Source organism: Eubalaena glacialis, chromosome 3 (assembly GCF_028564815.1).
Source record: "Eubalaena glacialis isolate mEubGla1 chromosome 3, mEubGla1.1.hap2.+ XY, whole genome shotgun sequence".
Taxonomy (NCBI): domain Eukaryota; kingdom Metazoa; phylum Chordata; class Mammalia; order Artiodactyla; family Balaenidae; genus Eubalaena; species Eubalaena glacialis.
The window spans coordinates 146,720,141-146,737,942 of NC_083718.1; the positions used below are offsets into that span (position 1 = coordinate 146,720,141).

The window sequence follows — 17,802 nt, forward strand, 5'->3', positions numbered from 1 at the left end:
CCTTTTTTTCATCCATGCCTCCCCAAAGAGCCCTTCCAGAAGATTATAATAGAAGGAACCCTAACACTGGAATTCGAAAGGTCACTGTTTGAATTCCCTCTATATGTCTTCTTAGTTCCTTGAGGTTTGGGGTGTTCACTTGGCCCCCCGATCTTATGTTTGGTCATTTGTAAAATAAGGGATATAATTTTTCCTTCCCAGGCATGTGGGATGGGCTGAATTATATGACGTATAAGAGAACTCCTACCATTTGGTAGGTACCCAAGAAAACATCTGACTCCTTCATTTCCAGGTTGCCAACAGTGACTTTGTAGGTCAGGTGGCTAATATTAGGCACAGAAACCCCAAAAGACACCTACATCCATAGCTTCCGATTCCCCAGCCAGCCCTGTCCCTTGGCCCTTCGTCAGTTCTACATAACAGCCCTGAATCATCTGTGGGGCGGTGAGCCCCTGCAGCGTGCTGTCTGGTGGCAGGCTTGCTTGGACTTCATGCAGTTTTTCAGGGCTTAACTCAGGGTCCTGTCTCTCAACATGCCTGATAAAATTGGAGTTTTATTTCCCCAAGGATCACACCATGTGGATCATCCTTCTCTCTTGCATTTGTCCTGGGAAGCTGTACCATCAGCAGCCCCAAGCAGAAGTGCTCCTGAAAAATGCACGCTGGCTCTTTCCATCCCTCTTTACCTGCAGCCACCTTCTGCCAGGGAGTTCTTTGATAGCCACTTGGTCAGCATCACTATGTGCTGGGAATTAGCACAATTTGATGTTGTGGTAATTCTAAGAGCTAGGGGTTGTTAGGACCATCTTGGAGATGGGGACATTAAAGCTACTCTTCTTAACCAAAGGTGCAAGCCTCTCCCCACCACGAGCTGTGATGTCTTCATGTTGCGAGGACTTAAACAAGAAAGAGAGGCTCCCTACCCTTTGACACAGTCCTTTCAATGCTTCCATTTATAATGGGGCTTCCATTATGATGGAGCTACTTCTTGTTCTCTCTTTTGCGTAGGCCTGGATAGTGAAGTTGAAGGTTAGGCTGTGTAGGGATGGCAGCATCAGTTATTTTACTCCAAATCCAGCCAGGAACACAGATTTCAAATCAAGTTTTCATAGGTTCAAAGCCTGGCTTGTTCATTACCCAAGTGAGGGGAAAGTCACTTCACTTTTTTGAGTGCCTTTTTAATTCCAGGCTCCGTTCTCGACACTGGGCGCGTAGAATGAATAAAACGAAGTTCTGTGCCCAGTTGAGCTTTTGTTCTGTTGGGCAAAGGCAGTCAGTCAACAAATGAATATACAATATGCCAGTGGGTACGACGAGGAAAAAAGATGCAGGGGCAAAGAATGGGATGCAGTTTGGTGTGGAGAGTGGAGGGGTCAGAGGCCGTATCTCTGATCAGGTGACATTGAAGAGAAATAAGAACTACCCCTGGGATTGCAAAGACATCCTTTGACCCTTCTCCCATGTCCTTAAAACCATCCCTCAGTGAATTTATGGGAAAGCAAGCAGCACGCTGAGGAATCTAGAAACCTTTGAACAAGAGGAAGGGTTAAAGAGACAGGAGACTTTGCTTTGGGGTGAGTCACTCTCTTTAACTATTTAGAGGGCAGTCATTGGAGGAGGAATCTTATGTCAGTGAGTACCATCCCTGAAGGGTCAAAAGAGGAACACTGGGTAGGGTTACAGGAAAGAGATCTGGGCTCGCTAGAAAGAAGACACACGTAAAGGAATAATAACTGCCCCCTGCACCAAGAGTCTTGAGAGTGGACCTGTGGCCTCAGCTTTCTCACCTGCTCTCTGTACCATCTTGGGACTGTCCACCCAGCTTTTCGGGCATCAGTTTTCTCGTCTGTTGGTAGAGAAATTTGGACTGATTAGTTTGAAAGTTTTCTCTGACTTCAACATTCTGTACATTCACATGTCAGAGGTGCTTGAGAATGAATGGGAGACTCCTGAGGGAGTGAATTTCCTACTGCTAGGTACCAAACAGGAACTGGACCACGAACGCTAAGGGACAGTCATTCATTTACTAGAAGAAATTAATTTTTATGACATCCCTACAGTGTACCAGGTGTTGTGCTAGGTACTTTCCATAAGTTTTCATTTAATTCTCTCAATCATGCGAGAGAAGTATTTACACTTGAGAAAGTAGAGTTGAGAGTTAAGTCATTTGTCCAAGATCACAGCCGGGAGTATAATCCAGATGTTTCCATTCTGCAGAATATTTCCAGTACCCAAAGGGAGGATAATCACACAACCTCAAGGGAATGCCCTTTCCTTGTGCCTTATGGTCATACCTCTCACTCTATTTGCTGAGACTGAGGTCGAGAACACGCTGTTCTGAGAACAGCACAAAGGACTTTTATCTCTTGGAAGTATGAAATCATGATTATTTTAGACTTTTCTACTCCTAAAAGAGTCCAGAATGATAACTGTTGAGAATTGGGCTTACTCACCCTCTGTGGAGGCTAATAGGGATGAAGGGGCTGGAAGCCTCAAAACATCGAATGCAGAGTCTGCAACAGCCCTGGAGCGTAAATCCCTTGAATGTCCTCATCCTCTGAGTTGTACCCTAATATGATGCCCATGCTTGCCTGTAATTGGCCACCACAGAGGCTGATTTAAAAAGCAAGTGTCTTTACTCTTAACTTGCATAATATCAACTTTGGCGAGGACTCTTTTTTTTTTTTTTTTTGGTAATAAATTTTATTTTTATTTATTTATTTAGTTTTGGCTGTGTTGGGTCTTCGTTTCTGTGCGAGGGCTTTCTCTATTTGTGGCGAGCGGGGGCCACTCTTCATCGCGGTGCGCGGGCCTTTCACTGTCGCGGCCTCTCTTGTTGCGGAGCACAGGCTCCAGACGCGCAGGCTCAGTAGTTGTGGCTCACGGGCCCAGCTGCTCCGCGGCATGTGGGATCTTCCCAGACCAGGGCTCGAACCCGTGTCCCCTGCATTGGCAGGGAGATTCTCAACCACTGCGCCACTAGGGAAGCCCTGGCGAGGACTCTTGATAGCACATTCATGTAACAATAATTTCCTGAGTGTCTCCTGACCTCCAGGGACTGTCCTGGGTACGAGGAAGAGAGCAGTGAGCAGAGTAACATACCTACCTTTTGTGACATCTACCTTCAAATTGACTCATACACATATCTTCAGTTTACAAAAAATTTGGAAAAGTGGGGAAACAGATTTTTAAGAAGTGGAATGCACTTGGTAGGTACTTTCCTTGAAAGCACAGGAATGATTGGAAAAATGGTAGAAGAACACACAAAATGTGTGGGTAAAAACTGCAAACCTTAGACATATGACCATCACATTTTTCCAAACAAAATTGAGACATGCAGTCTGGCAATATTTTTTCTTTTCTTTCTGATCTCTAAAATGAATTCATATGAAAACTTTTTCCAGAAGTATAAAATTAAAATCACATTTAGGAATGTATTCCATGACTCATCTTTATTTAAAAGGTTAAAACCGTATCTAATACAGAACCCAGCAACGATTTTAACAAGAGGACCATATTCTGTTTATCCTGGGGTCTTGAATTCTGAGCTGAGCATCTAGGCACAAAGTAGGCACTCTATAAATCTTGGTTCGTCCAATGAATACATGTTCAAATATCTATTTCTACAGTTTTCGAGCAGTGAGGACAAGTATTACCCTAAAACATAAAGAAAATGCAAGCCCGTCGGGGAAGGCAGCATGGAAGTGGGGAGGGAGTGGAGTGTGCATGACTGGTGGCTTCGGTTCATGATATCGGACATGCCTTTGGGACCGGAGGGAATTTTCAAATGAAAACACTAAAGTAAAAACCACATCCTTCCTTTCAACAGGGCGTTGTTGCTGGCGCTCGTTCCAAAGGAGAACACAAACAGAAAATCTTTTTAACCATCTCCTTTGGAGGAATCAAAATCTTTGATGAGAAGACAGGGGTAAGTAAAAGAATCACATGGCATGGTGAAATTGAATCCACTGACAGATGTGCCCTTAAAAGCCTCTACTCTCTGGGCAGAGATATCAAACAAGCATAAAAACACATAAAGCAACTGACAAACTTGATCAACTGTGATTGTCCATCAAAGGGAGGCTCTTCCCTGACTTGGCCACAGTGTGACTGCACCAACACAGTGTGACTGTGTTTCTTACAGTGTAATTGGGATAAAAGTGTCACACAGTCCTGGTAATGCAATAGGGAGATTGATGTGCTTTGAAGAGCAGTGGGTAATGTGACAGTTTAAGTTAAATTTCTTTGTGTGCTGGCAACTTTAATGACATGCATCCTAGAGGGAGATGCACAGGGGTCATTTGACTTGGTCAAAGCATCCAGACTCTCTTGAGTTGAACCTGTGGCACCTTGCAATTGCTGTCATCAAAAAGAATAAATGGAGTTTTCAGTCTTGAAAAAAATCTATCACTGCATGATCAGGAAATGTAAGGGCTGATCTGTTTGTTAAACCCACTGAAGTAGTGGTTTGTATTTTCATCAACCGCCCGGCAGCAGTTAGCTCCCAGCTTCATCCCCAGGACTTGCCTTGCATTGTTGGCCTTGTTCATTGATGGTAAGGGAAAAACAGAAAAGCGTTCTGTTCTTTGATCTGTTTTGTCCAGAGAGCAAGAGTCAGATGGACATGTTTTCCTTTTATTCATTCAATGCTTTATATAGCTTCTAACACACCTCCACTTATATCACCTCCTTTGAACTTCACAGGTAATTTGTCAAGCACTGTATAAACAATACTCAACTAGCCGAGTTACCTAACCTTGTCATTTTGCATTATAATTTTCTCGCCTTTGTTCTGACTCATATTAGGATACCAGTGGGTAGTAGGATGATAATTTAACAGTAAAAAATGGATTTTCTTGAAGAAAAGTTATTCCTGAATAATAATAGCACAGACATTTGTACACCCATGTTCATAGCAGCATTATTCACAATGGCCAAAAGGTAGAAGCAACCCAACTGTCCATCTATGGATGAATGGATAGACAAAATATGGGGTGTGTGTGTGTGTGTGTGTGTGTGTGTGTGTGTGTGTAATGGAATATTATTAAGCAGTAAAAAGGAAGTTCTGACCTGTGCTACAACGTGGAAGACATTATGCAAAGTAAAAAAAGCCAGTCACACATAGACAAATTCAGTAGGATTCCACTTAAATGAGGTATCTAGAGGAGTCAAATTCACAGAGACAGAAAGTAGAATGGTGGTTGACTGGGCCTGGGGGGAGGGGTGATAAAGAGTTAGTGTTTAATGAGTACAGAGTTAAAAGTCTGGGGAGAGGGAAACAGTGCTGGCGATGGATGGCTGTGCTGGCTGCTCAACAATATGAGCATATGGCATACTTTATGCCACTGAACTGTGCACTTAAAAATGGTTATAATGGTAAATTTTATGTTATGTATATATTACCACAATAAAAAAATCTAGTAATAATAATTACCGTTTGTTGAGTACATACTAGGTACATATTAGTCACTTTGCATACGTTATTCAGTTCTGTCCTCACAAGGGTCCTATGAGAGAGTAATAATAACAGGTACTGCATCAAGCACATAGTATGTTCCAGTCATTGTTGTACGCCGTTTAGAAGTACCAATCCATTTAATCCTTACAACAACCCTATGAGTAGATAGTGTTGTTATCTCCATTTTATAGTTGAAGATATTAAGGAGAGAAAAGGATATGTAACTTGCTGGAAGTAGGTGGTGGTGGAGACAGGATTACAACCTAGGCGGTCTGGCTTATGAGTCCAACCACAATGTCTGTTATCTCTCAGGGTAAGTGACTTTCTCAGGTTCATCCAGCATGTAGGAGGCAGAGCTGGGATTTAGCCTCCAGTTGACCTGAGTCAAAAATCAAAGCAATTGGGCTTCCCTGGTGGCGCAATGGTTGAGAATCTGCCTGCCAATGCAGGGGACACGGGTTCGAGCCCTGGTCCAGGAAGATCCCACATGCCGCGGAGCAACTAGGCCCGTGAGCCACAACTACTGAGCCTGCGCGTCTGGAGCCTGTGCTCCCAACGAGAGAGGCCGTGATAGTGAGAGGCCCGTGCACCGCGATGAAGAGTGGCCCCCGCTTGCCGCAACTAGAGAAAGCCCTCGCACAGAAATGAAGACCCAACACAGCCAAAAATAAATAAATAAATAAATAAATAAAAATAAATTGCTTAAAAAAAAAAAATCAAAGCAATTGACCTCTATGTTATAGGAAAGGTGGACCTACCTGGGGATGCCTTGGTAAAGGGAGTTTAGAACGAGGGCACAAGCATCAGTAGTCAAGGAGCTTGAAGGCAGCAAGATTAAGAGCCTAATGTAAGCCTCTTCTGCTTTAATAAAAGTATGGTTTCTAAAACTAGGGAAGATTTTCCTTTTCCTGGGCAGACTATAGTTTGGAGACCTGTGCTCAGTTCTGAACCTCACATTTTAGAAAAGATATAGTCGAATTAAAGTATATCCTGATGAGGGGACCAAGGCAGTTGGGGGACTGAAAACTATGCTGGGCCAACACTTCTGAACACAGATGTGGCCACGTGGGATCCTGGGTAACACACAGGAGGCAGAGAGCTTTGGGCTTGTAGAAACTTGGAGGATATCATTGACCCCTTAGCATCCTTCATGGTAGGGATCCAAGGAGCGTGGATCAAGCCTAACTGAGAGATGCTTTCACAAGGATTTATATGCCCAGTATACGTCATCATCTCTAGTCTCTTCCCAAGTCCATGCCTGCCCATCACATGACACTGATATCACATCACCAAAGGGACTGGAGTAAAGCAGAGTATCAGATATTTTATTTTGTCTAGGGCCATGTTTTTGGCTTTGCTATTCCATCACGTACCCTACCATCAAATAGTTCTCATCACCAAACTTTAACTAATGAGGAGAGGTAGTTTATATTCTTTACCTTTCTCTAAATCCTCACTCAAGAGTGGCTAACCTGGCCCCAAAGAAAGATACCACCAAACCTTATAATGTGATTTTTTGATGCTTTATCTGGACACAAAGAGAGCAGCAATAAAGTCATTATTTCAGCTCAAAGCCATTTGGCTTTGTTGAAAAAAAATGTCATCTCCTAGTGGAGAATCGGGATGAAGGCAGAGTTGAATGTTTTCTGTCTGGCTTAGTCTGCTCCAGTTCTGTTTGATTAACCTTAGGCCCTGTATCGTTGGGCTTCTGCTACCCTAGCTTGTTAATTTGTCTCAACACAAGCCTGGGGAAAACTGGTGGAGAGAATCGAACGTTTAAGCCTGAAGTAGAGAGGATGGTGGGAGCAAGGCACTCCATATTAATAGCGTTCATCTCTCCAAAGAGTTGTCTAGTAGAAAAAGAAGCTGACTTGTTCTGTGTGACTCAAGGGACAGAACCAAGACCAGGTGATAGAAGTTTCTGGGAAGCAGTTTCAGTTTATGAGGAAGAAGAATTTCCTGCAAGTCAGAGCTGTTCAGCATGTAGATGGACCACCTTCTGTGCAAGGGAGTTCACCAGCCCTAGGAGGATTCAAGCAACAGTCATATTATGGGGATATTTTGGAAGGAAGTCAAGTAGAAGATGAGATGTTGACCAAAGTCACATCTTTGGGGAATCACCAAAGTTGATTCCCCAGACTAGTTTAATAGTCTGTTTCTCCCTTAAAGTCAACCCTATCGATGTGATTTATCTTCAGATAAATGGAGGTTTTTCAAAACCTCCATTGGAGATTATGAGCAGGAACGGTTTACTGAACCTTTGTCATTGCACAGCAGGGGACCGGCTGAATTATGCAGGATAAGAGTCTAAGTGAAGTGTTTTGTCCTACATATCAAAGAAATGAAAAACTGGGTCTTTGTCATTTGGAATGACAAATTTTAGTTGTTTATCATGTCTAAAGTATTCCTGCTCAAGCTTGGCTGCACTATTTTTTTCAAAACCAAGAAAAGAAACATTAGCAGAACGTGACAATAGCTACAATTTTAAAAATCCAAAAGCTGTCAGAAGCGTTTTGATCCCAATTAAAGAGACCCTTTGCAGCAATTTACACCTTGTCTTGAATTTCAGAGGGTTCTTGATCCCAAACCTTATGTGAGTAAATTTTATTATTAGTATGTTGCAGGAAGTAAATCAATATCAAAAGCTGTTCATATGTTCAGGTATCTAGGTATTGCTAATATGTCAAAAGGATCAGTGAGAATGCAGAATATGTCATAAATGAACTCATTGTTACTAGGAATAGTAGGAGCAGTAGCACTTGCAGTAGAAATGGTTTCATGTCAGTATGTTACTAGGTCCTCAAATCAGACCAGTGGACACCAAGGCAGGAGTGATGTCATCTTCATTTCACAAATAAGGAAACTGGGATTCTGGGAGTGTTCCTGACTTGGCTGGAGACTCAGATCAGACCTTCCAACCCCAAATCCTATGTCTTTCCAGGGAAACTCACTAGCTTTCTTCTCTCCCCACTTATAATTTTATTCCATAGAATTATTATAATTTGTGCCATTAAAAAATCAGAAATATTGGGACTTCCGTGGTGGCTCAGTGGTTAAGAATCTGCCTGCCAATGCAGGAGACACGGGTTTGAGCCCTGGTCTGGGAAGATCACACATGCCGCGGAGCAACTAAGACCGTGCACCACGACTACTGAGCCTGTGCTCTAGAGCCCATGAGCCACAACTACTGAGCCCGCATGCCGCAACTACTGAAGCCGTGCGCCTAGAGCCTGTGCTCTGCAACAAAGAGAAGCCACTGCAATGAGAAGCCCACACACCTCAACAAAGAGTAGCCCCCGCTCACCGCAACTAGAGAAAGCCCGCGCGCGGCAACGAAGACCCAACACAGCCAAAAATAAATAAATAAATAACTTTTTAAAAATCATAAATATTGCAGGAGCCTAAAGACGAGTCTGTTTCTCAGGATAGAGGGCAGCGGTCTGTATCAACTTTTCCAGATAATGCAACATCTTGTTGCCACAATCACAGATGGATTTTGCTTGTTCATTTAGTTTAGCCAACACTGATTTGGCACTATTATTTGCACCATTCTAAGTACATTATAGCAATTCTATGAAGTAAATGCTATTATCATCACCATTTTACAGATGAGAAAACTGAGGTCCAGATAATTAATTACACAGCTCTCAAGTGGCAGAGCTGAGATTCAAACCCAGGTAGTCTCATCCAGAGTACTTAATGCTAGTAATATATCACACCTTTCTTAGTGTGTTTGGGCTGCTATAACAAAAATACTATAAACTAGGTGGCTTATAAACAGCAAATGTTTATTTCACAGTCCTAGAGGCTGGAAAGTCCAGGATCATAGCCCCAGGATTTGGTGTCTGGTGAGAGCCCACTTCCTCATAGATGGTGCCTTTTTCTATGTCCTCTTATGATGCAAGGGGGAGAGGGGGAGGATGCTTACTAGGGCCTCTTTTATAAGGGCACTAATCCCATGTATAAGGGCTCCACCATCATGACCTAATAAGCTCTCAAAGGCCCCACCTCCTAACACCATCACCTTGAGGGTTAGAATTTCAGCATATGAAATTTGAGGGGATATAAACATTTCAGACCATAGCGATATCAAAGTTTGTAAATGATTTCCTTTTATATGTATTAGAGCAGATTCAATATTATCCCTGTCTTACTGTCACCATTATTCACTTTCATTTTAATGAGCTTTCCTGAGTGAAGATAAAAGAGGTGGAGTTACAACTGGGACTGTCTTGTGGATAGAATGTTGGCAGTGTAACCAGTACATGGTCAGGCAAGAGCATATCGGATGCCTGTTTTACGCCACATGATTATCTGTTTCCTGAGGATTCAAAGATGAAGAAGATGTGTCCTTGCCCCTGAGGTGTTCACAGTCTGGTGGTGAAACCAGACTCACAAAATGAACTGACAGCTGCTGAGACACAGGTGTGAATGGAGTTGTCGGTACTCAGGGGATGGAGACCGAGCTTTGCCTGGAATAGTCAGGGGTTTTCACAGAAAAGGGCACACTGACTTGGCAGTGGAGGAGTGAGTTGGAGAGGACCAGGTAAACGAATCAGGGAAGAGAAAAACGTATTCCTAAATGCACAAATGTCTAAAGGAGAAAGATATGTGTGTGTGTTCATTTTTCCCTTCAGGAAATATTTATTGAACACGTCTATCAACACACATATGAACAAGGCTGTATCTTTTTGTTCATCACTGTTATCTATCTGGTTAGCACATGATGCCCACATAGTAGGTGTTCAGTAGTACTTACTGCACAGAAAATAAAATGACTTAGTGATTACGACTCAGCAAATGTACACAGAAAAACTAGGGCATAGCACGGGAGAGGTGGAGAGTGGCCCAGAATTGAATATTGTCCCTCATAATAGAGGGGTAATGATGTTTTAACTGTAATGGCTGCACTTACATTTCACGGCTGATTTAATAATTTATTCTTCAGTGAAAACCAAATATCACCTTATTCGTGTCTCTTCAAAAACAGGACCGTTCTTCCTTTATTTCTAACTAGATATTTTGAGTGGACTTGGGGAGAGCAGCTGAGGTGGAGCAAAGGAAACTGGTCCTAGGGAGGGAGACAAGTAGGAAGATGAAGGCATTGCAGAGCAGGATGCTGGGACCTAGGACACCCCTGTCATCCTGAGAGCCATTGAAACAGTACATAGGACTCTCACAAGATGACTAGCCTATAAGCAGGACCGTCTATAGCAGGCTTTTGTGGATTCTGTCTCATTCGACACCCAACAATTCTTGGAGGTTTTATTACCCCCCTTTTACAGATGAGTCATCTAAGGTACAAGGGGTGAGTGGCTTGCCCGAGGCTACTATGAGTAGCAAGAATTGAATTCAAATTCATATTTATAACTCCTAAGCTTGTTTTGTTTCTTTTACTCCAGAGATTCTCCACTTGACTGGTTCTATCCCCAGAAGGGGCTGCTTTGGAATTTCATGTAGGCATTTTGGGTGGTCACGACTTTTGGGGAAGGGGGTGGTGATGCAGGAATTTACTAGGGGCAAGGATGCTAGCCACTCTGCAACGTACAGGACATTCACACACAACACAGATGTTTCCTGTGCCATATGACTTTAAATGTCTTATCACACATTCACGTAGATGAAAAACCTGTTTATAATTACCTGAAATCTAAAACCTAACTCTACTTTATCTATAAAAAAGTGATTTTGTACAATATTCATAGTAGTGAATTTTCCAGAAATGCAGCTAAACAGAGAGAAAGATGTGTTTTGTTCTGTTGAAACCTCATCAAGAGTTGGTCATCACTTTGGAAAGCCACTCCCCTGTGATGCTTTTCACATTTGAGTTCCCAACAGGGCACTACTCCATCAGTTTCATGTATAGCTATCATGTTCACCATAACTGGACTTATATGGCACATCTTTAAAAATGTCAAATATAAAGGGAAGAGTTGAATGATCTCTTAAAACTGAATTTATTCATTATAAGAAAGCACAAACATAAGACAATGTCATTATGTTCTTCTATTGTAGTTGTAACTAAGCCTTTATATGTAGAAATTCACATTATTTTTTATTAGAAATCATCTTCTTTTATTTCTCCTTTATAAGTAGGATATTTTGATTTGCTTAAACTTCATGTGTACAGGTAGATTATGTAATCATTTCCAGATAATAAAAGAAGAATTACAAAATATTGGTTTATAAGAAGGAGGTGTTGGGTCAGATAAGGTTAAGAATCCCTGTCTAGACCATGCTGCCATTTTCATTGGTTCATTCATTCATTCATTCCACAAATGCTTATTGAGTGAAAGAGATATTTTACGTGATGGATAGGGATGAACTAGCCTGAAACCTTTTCTTCAAGGAACCTACAACCTAGGAGGCAAGACATATGTACATAACTAAAAACTCAAAGCAAGAATAACAATATAAGAGAAAAATATAACATTATCATGAGAGTTCAAAAAAAGAAATGATTTCTTCCATCTGAAAAGAAATATGGAATGATTTAGGAACAAAGGGCTGAACTTTGAAGGATGGGCAGGGTTTCAAGTGAGAGATATAAGAGGACCAGTATCCAGGCAAAGGGAATTAATGGGGAGTGTTTACTAAGGCCCTAAAGTGAGAAAGTCATGAAGAAGGGCAGGTGTGGAGAAGAGTTGAGATGTCTGGATATTCTGGATTGGAGGATGTGTGATGGCTCTCAGTGAGATAAAACTGAGAGGGTTGGCAGGGCCCGATTGCGAGGCCTGGAATGTACGACTAAAGAGTTTTGGTTCAATCATGTCCATTACAGCCTGAGTTATTACTCAGTGTATTCTGTGGCCCTGAAGCTGCACTAGCTATACAGAGAGGTAGGTACAGTGACTCTAAGGCCACCCTCGACCCATCGGATGTCTTTGTACAAATCAGGGAAAAGTCCCTTTCTTTAAGGCTCATTGCCTGGGATGACTTGCTGGGAAACGGTTGCAATAAATATACATGTTTTTGATGACTATACGATGACTACCTCCCCGTAGATCTATGCAGTGTACCCCCTGCCCAGCTGTACGTAGCAGACCTGGGAGTATCATTCGTGCATGAGCAGAATGCCGGGGGTACCATCTTGCCAGGTCCTGTACCGACCATTCACTGCCCAGCTTGCAGGACTAGCAAAAGGAGACCCCTCCACTCTGTATATCCCTTTGCCCTTCTTCACTCAGTGAACACCTCAAGGTCCAGTAACGTCAACAACAGTAGCAACAGCAACACAGCACGACAGTGACCACTTATCAAGCCCTTTCTTGAGCCAGGTGCTTTAGTAAACTAAGTGCTTTATGCATTTCGTCCTCCGAGCAGGATTCATGTTGGGTCTGTCTGAATCCACAGCCCACACTCCTCACTGGTATGGTACTGGCACCAGAGAGTGGGCATGGTGGAAGGAGCTGCCTTGGATCCGTTCCTGCCCAGCTCTGTGGTTATAAAGCAATTTTTATGAATGACCTTGTACCTCTTTTACTCATCTGTAAGATGGGGATAATCAAAGTACCTATGTCTTAGGATTGGTGCAAGATTAAATGAGGATTTAATTTAATCCCCTAAGACTTAGAATAGTGCCTGGTATAATAAAAAGCTCTAGGTGTTAATATTATATTATTAGCGCTCTTATCCCCTCTCTGATATGGACTTTCTTATGTCCTCCCTTAAGAATTAAGAAATCCTTTCATATTCCTCCTACGGCATCCTCTGTTCACCTTTATCACAGCACACGGTTGTCTGTATCAGAATGAGTTGACCCATGCTTCCATCAGACTACAGGCTCCACGAGGCCCCTGGTCTCATCCATTGCTGTATCTGCAGGATTTCACACAGGTCCTGGTATGTGACAGAGATGCTAATGGCACATTGAAGGAAGGGAGGAAAGGCAGTCAGGGAGAGATGGAACAAAAGCGAGGGAAGGATGGAACAGGAAGTAACGAATAAGTAAACTTATAATGAAATGCTCATTGTCTGGACTAGATATTGGAGCCCAAGATGCTACGTACCAAAGATGCAAGTTTTGCCATGCAGGCAGTGAGCATGGAAAGAATAATATATGTGATTCAGAGTACCCTGGTCCTAGGATGTCAGGGGTTGAAGGTCCCTTAGGCATTGACTAACCCACTCATTTACAAGTGAAGAAACTCAGAAGCCAAAGAGAAGAGGCGATTCCTGAAGGACTTCCCTAGTGGCACAGCGGTTAAGACTCCACACTCCCAATTCAGGGGGCCTGGGTTCAATCCCTGGTCAGGGAACTAGATCCCACATGCATGGTGCGACTAAGACCTGGCGCAGCCAAATAAATAAATAAATAAATAAATGTTATAAAAAAGAAAAGAAAAAAATGTAAGTGGCTCCTGAGACCTCCCAGCAAATTGTATGCAAAACACCTAGGCTTGAACATCGAATCTGAGTCACTCTCTAATGCCCACAAAACAGGAAGAGGAAAGCATCCTCTTCCCTTCCTCCTCTTCCTTACTTTGCCTTCCTTCCTCATTACCTTTTTCTCTTTCTCTCTCTACCATCTCCATATTCTTTGCTCATTTGCTTCAACGTTCAGGCTCCCAAAGCCCGACAGCTGCCCCAGGTCCCTTTTAATATCAAAGAGACTGAACATCTGAGGGAAAAAATTGGGCCTCTATATGTTTAGTGTCTTGTTGGATGATATTGGATTTTAATTTATCACAATAAAAAATCAATTTATAGCTCAAATCCAACATATTTTTAGAAATTGGCCCTGTCAGGAAGCTGCCTCTGTTAGATAATTCAGACGGGGGTTAATTCATGACAGGGGAAAAAAATGGATATTCATATTACCCTGGAAAGTGAGACCACGAATGTTTTCAAGCAGATTTGATAAACTCAGAAATGTACTATCTTTCCCTTAATGAATCATTTTATCAATTTTGGTCTTTAAGGAGGTAAAGAGGTACTATGTTCTGGGCTGGCTGCTTTTACACCCTTGGTCTCATTTAATTCAATCCCCTAAGAACTCAGCTAAGAAAGTATTATTTTTCCTGTTAAACAGATGAGGAAACTGAGACACAGAGAGGTTAAGGGAATTGCACAAGGCTGAATATCCAACAAATTGCAGAGCCAGGCACTGACTCCGGCTTGGCAGGGTAATAAGACCTGTGTTCTTTTCAGTTCCCAGTGTGGTCTCTCTCCTTTTCAAGGACATACTTAGGGCCTCTGGAAAGCAAGTGACCGTTTGTTTATTCTCCAGGGGGGAAATCTAACTGCTCTGAGGGTTTCTGTCATGCAGACCAGCCCTGTGACTAAAGGTTTATCAGCTACTCTTTGGGCCTCTGAGGGGTGTGTGAGCCGCTGGTCTCAAAGTGGCAGCGCCTGGGTGTGCAGTGTGACCTCGGGGATGGCTCCTCTGCCTAGTCTCTGGGACTCTCTCCTCATCTGAACCCTGGGGTCATTCCTCAGACCTTTTCTTAAAGGTCCAGATAGTGAGCGGAGTGGGCTTTACGGTCTCCCGTAACCATTTACTTTGGCCACTGTTATGTGACGGCCCCTGCAGACAATGTGTAGACAAAGGAGCTTGGTGTCTGCTGGCTCTGGTCTGGATGATTACCGAGGAGCTTCTAATCTCCTCATTGTGACCCCATGACGAGCTCTGTAGGAGAGCAGGATGAGGACCCGCTGAAGATCTCTGGTCTTCATCTCTGGGCCCTTTGTTCCCTGCTCTTTGGTGGCTGACTTTGGGGATGAATGCTTTTTATAAACTTTGATGATAAATATTCAGCTCTGGGAATTGGGTTAGTTATTTCTACCATTTGTGGAGCGCTAATTGCCAGACACTGTGCTAAGTGCTTCACATATATTTTTTCTCATTGAATTCTTGCAATCCATTGTTTAGTAACATATTATCATTCCCATTTTACAGATGAGGTGACTGACCCTCAGGGAGGTTCAGTCACTTGACCAGGACTACTCTTAAATTTTGATCCATTTGTTTATTCAGCAGATGTTCATTGAATACCTACTGTGTGCCAAGGAGTATTCTCAGGGGTGTGCAGACATTGGTAAATAAAAGGAAGGACTCTACCTTGTAGAGTTTACATTCTAATGCGGGGAGACAGGCAAGAAACAATAGACATACGTCAATAATATACTCTGTTAGAAAGTAATCAGCGCTATGAAAAAAGATAAAAGTAGAGCGAGGTCACAGCATTTTCCCACTGTACTTCCTTTGTCCTTGAAAAAGGGCCTGTGACATACATGCCTCGTAAATCACAGATATGAACATGCTCTGGGAGCTTCCTATAGTTTTGAGGGTCAACTGAGTAATGGAAAAAGACACTTCTGAAAATTCTCATCCAAATTCCAGGGGCCGTTACACGTGATAAATCAGAGCTGTCAGTTTGGGTGTCTCTGCTTTTATTTAGAAGGCTGATTGCTTTATATGGGGTCTACTGTTTATTGTTTTCCTATCTCGCACATTTATTTTAAATTTTAATTTAAAACTCATTTTCCATGACTGTGCCTCGGTTATTTAATAGGTGCTTCTATTTTTATGAAGACACCCCTTACAGGAACTGTGTGTGTAGAAATGGTGATGCTATAATTAGGCCCAGCACTGATAAGATGGTTCTCTGTGCTTCTCTCAAGTACTTCTCTGTGGCGGCCCGAGGTGGAGGAGCATTAATAATTCTGGGGACAATAAAGGAATGTGTTTCCTAGAAGGTGAGCCCAGGTCAAGGTGAGAGCCTGGTAAAATCCACCAGAGGAGAGACTCTGTCTGGGGAAGTGTGCATGGTGGAACCTGGGGCCTGGATGACCAGTGTTATGCAAAGAAGTCTGGGTTTGTTGTCAGAGGGCCTGAATTTGTATCGTCACTCGGTTAAAAAGGTACAGATCGAGCTGTAATGATAAAAACAACAACGACAATAATAGTGATGATAGCGATAGCACTTACCGTTGTCCCAGATCTTGTCTTAAGTGCTTTACGCACATCTCATTTCATACTTTTATGAATCACTGAACCTCTTAGTGGCTCTGTGTTCTCCTCTGGAGTATATGAGCAGTAATTAACTAGCCAAGCTTTATAGCAGTCTTGCCAAATAGAGGTATTATCTCTGGTTTACACAGGATGGCACTGAGTTTCAGAGAGGTGCAGTGAACTGCTAAGACGACTCAGTTAATGAGGGCTGCCCTGTCCACCACATTTATTTCATTTCACACTGGTTTGCTGGCCACAACAAGGAAGCTGGTGTGTGAGTCTGTCTTACATGGATGGTTAGATGTTACCTGGAATAAAACACTTCGGTGATATCCTGGCTGACTTTTTCATCATTTGTTCTTTTGTGCTGTAGTTACTGACCTTATTCATTCATTCATTTAAATAAAAATATTTATTTGTATATATGTTGATGCTAGAATTAAAAAATACATATATATGTTTTAAAATTCTAGCATCAACAGTGAGATAAATCTAATGCCCTCCCATTTTTATGTCTTATGCTCATGGTCACTACTTCTTTCTTGCACCTTTCCCTGCTTTTCTATAGATTAGGAATAACCATGCTAAGCTGGTAAAGCATTTTTGCATTCCCTGATTACTTACAAACATGAAAAGTAGAGAGAATTTTAAACAAAGAAACAAACAAAAATCCTAGACTATGAGTAATTGGAAGCCAGGGTCCATTATTTGGTTACTCGTATATCTACCACCTTCTGGTACGTGGTAAGCTCCCAGGAGATATTTGTGGAATTGTGCTGAATTCCTTCATTGTAGAAGTCAAGCAGACCTCTGATCCACCTTCTTGTCTAGCTGTGTCCACCTAAAACCTTTGGGCATTGTGGGTGGCATCTAGATTCTAAGAAGAATTATCTCCCTGAGAACAGTAAATAGCAGCTTCATCCCCTCTGCCATGGGCTTCAGTGATACAACCCATTTTACTCAAGCCATATCCGCCCTTCCCAGGGTTCCTTTAACTTCGAGATGAATAGAAGATTATATAAAATGTATTAAAGGTTACATGTAATATATTCAATCTCAATTTCCGGTGTTATTAATGATCTTAATGCATAGGTCATTTGTTTCCCCCCATTTTCCTTTCTCTTTCCCCATCCATCTAATTTGCCTTTATCTTCTTCCTCATCCCTTTTCTATGCTCTCATATGCATGTAGATATAGTCACTTTTTTTCTATTGCTGTATATATTTTCCAGAGGCATTATTAAGTACCCACTATGTATAAGATAGCAAGTATAGCCAGCTATAAAAGAAGTGTAATATATTATGTGAATGAGGGAAAGGTAATATCTAATTGAAGGGAAGGAAAGAAACTAACATTTATTGAGCAACTACTATGTGTTGAATTCTATACT

General features: G+C 42.2%; 1 protein-coding gene across 10 annotated transcripts in view; it reads left to right on the forward strand.

Annotated features, from left to right (window-relative positions):
- The window catches only part of DAB1 (DAB adaptor protein 1), a 412,298-nt gene that overhangs the window by 272,333 nt on the left and 122,163 nt on the right, over positions 1 to 17,802 (forward strand). For all 10 annotated transcript variants that reach the window (XM_061184153.1, XM_061184148.1, XM_061184157.1 and 7 more), the window contains one exon: positions 3,830 to 3,928. In XM_061184153.1, the coding sequence (XP_061040136.1) occupies positions 3,830 to 3,928 (99 nt within the window). The remainder of the gene's footprint in view (positions 1 to 3,829; positions 3,929 to 17,802) is intronic.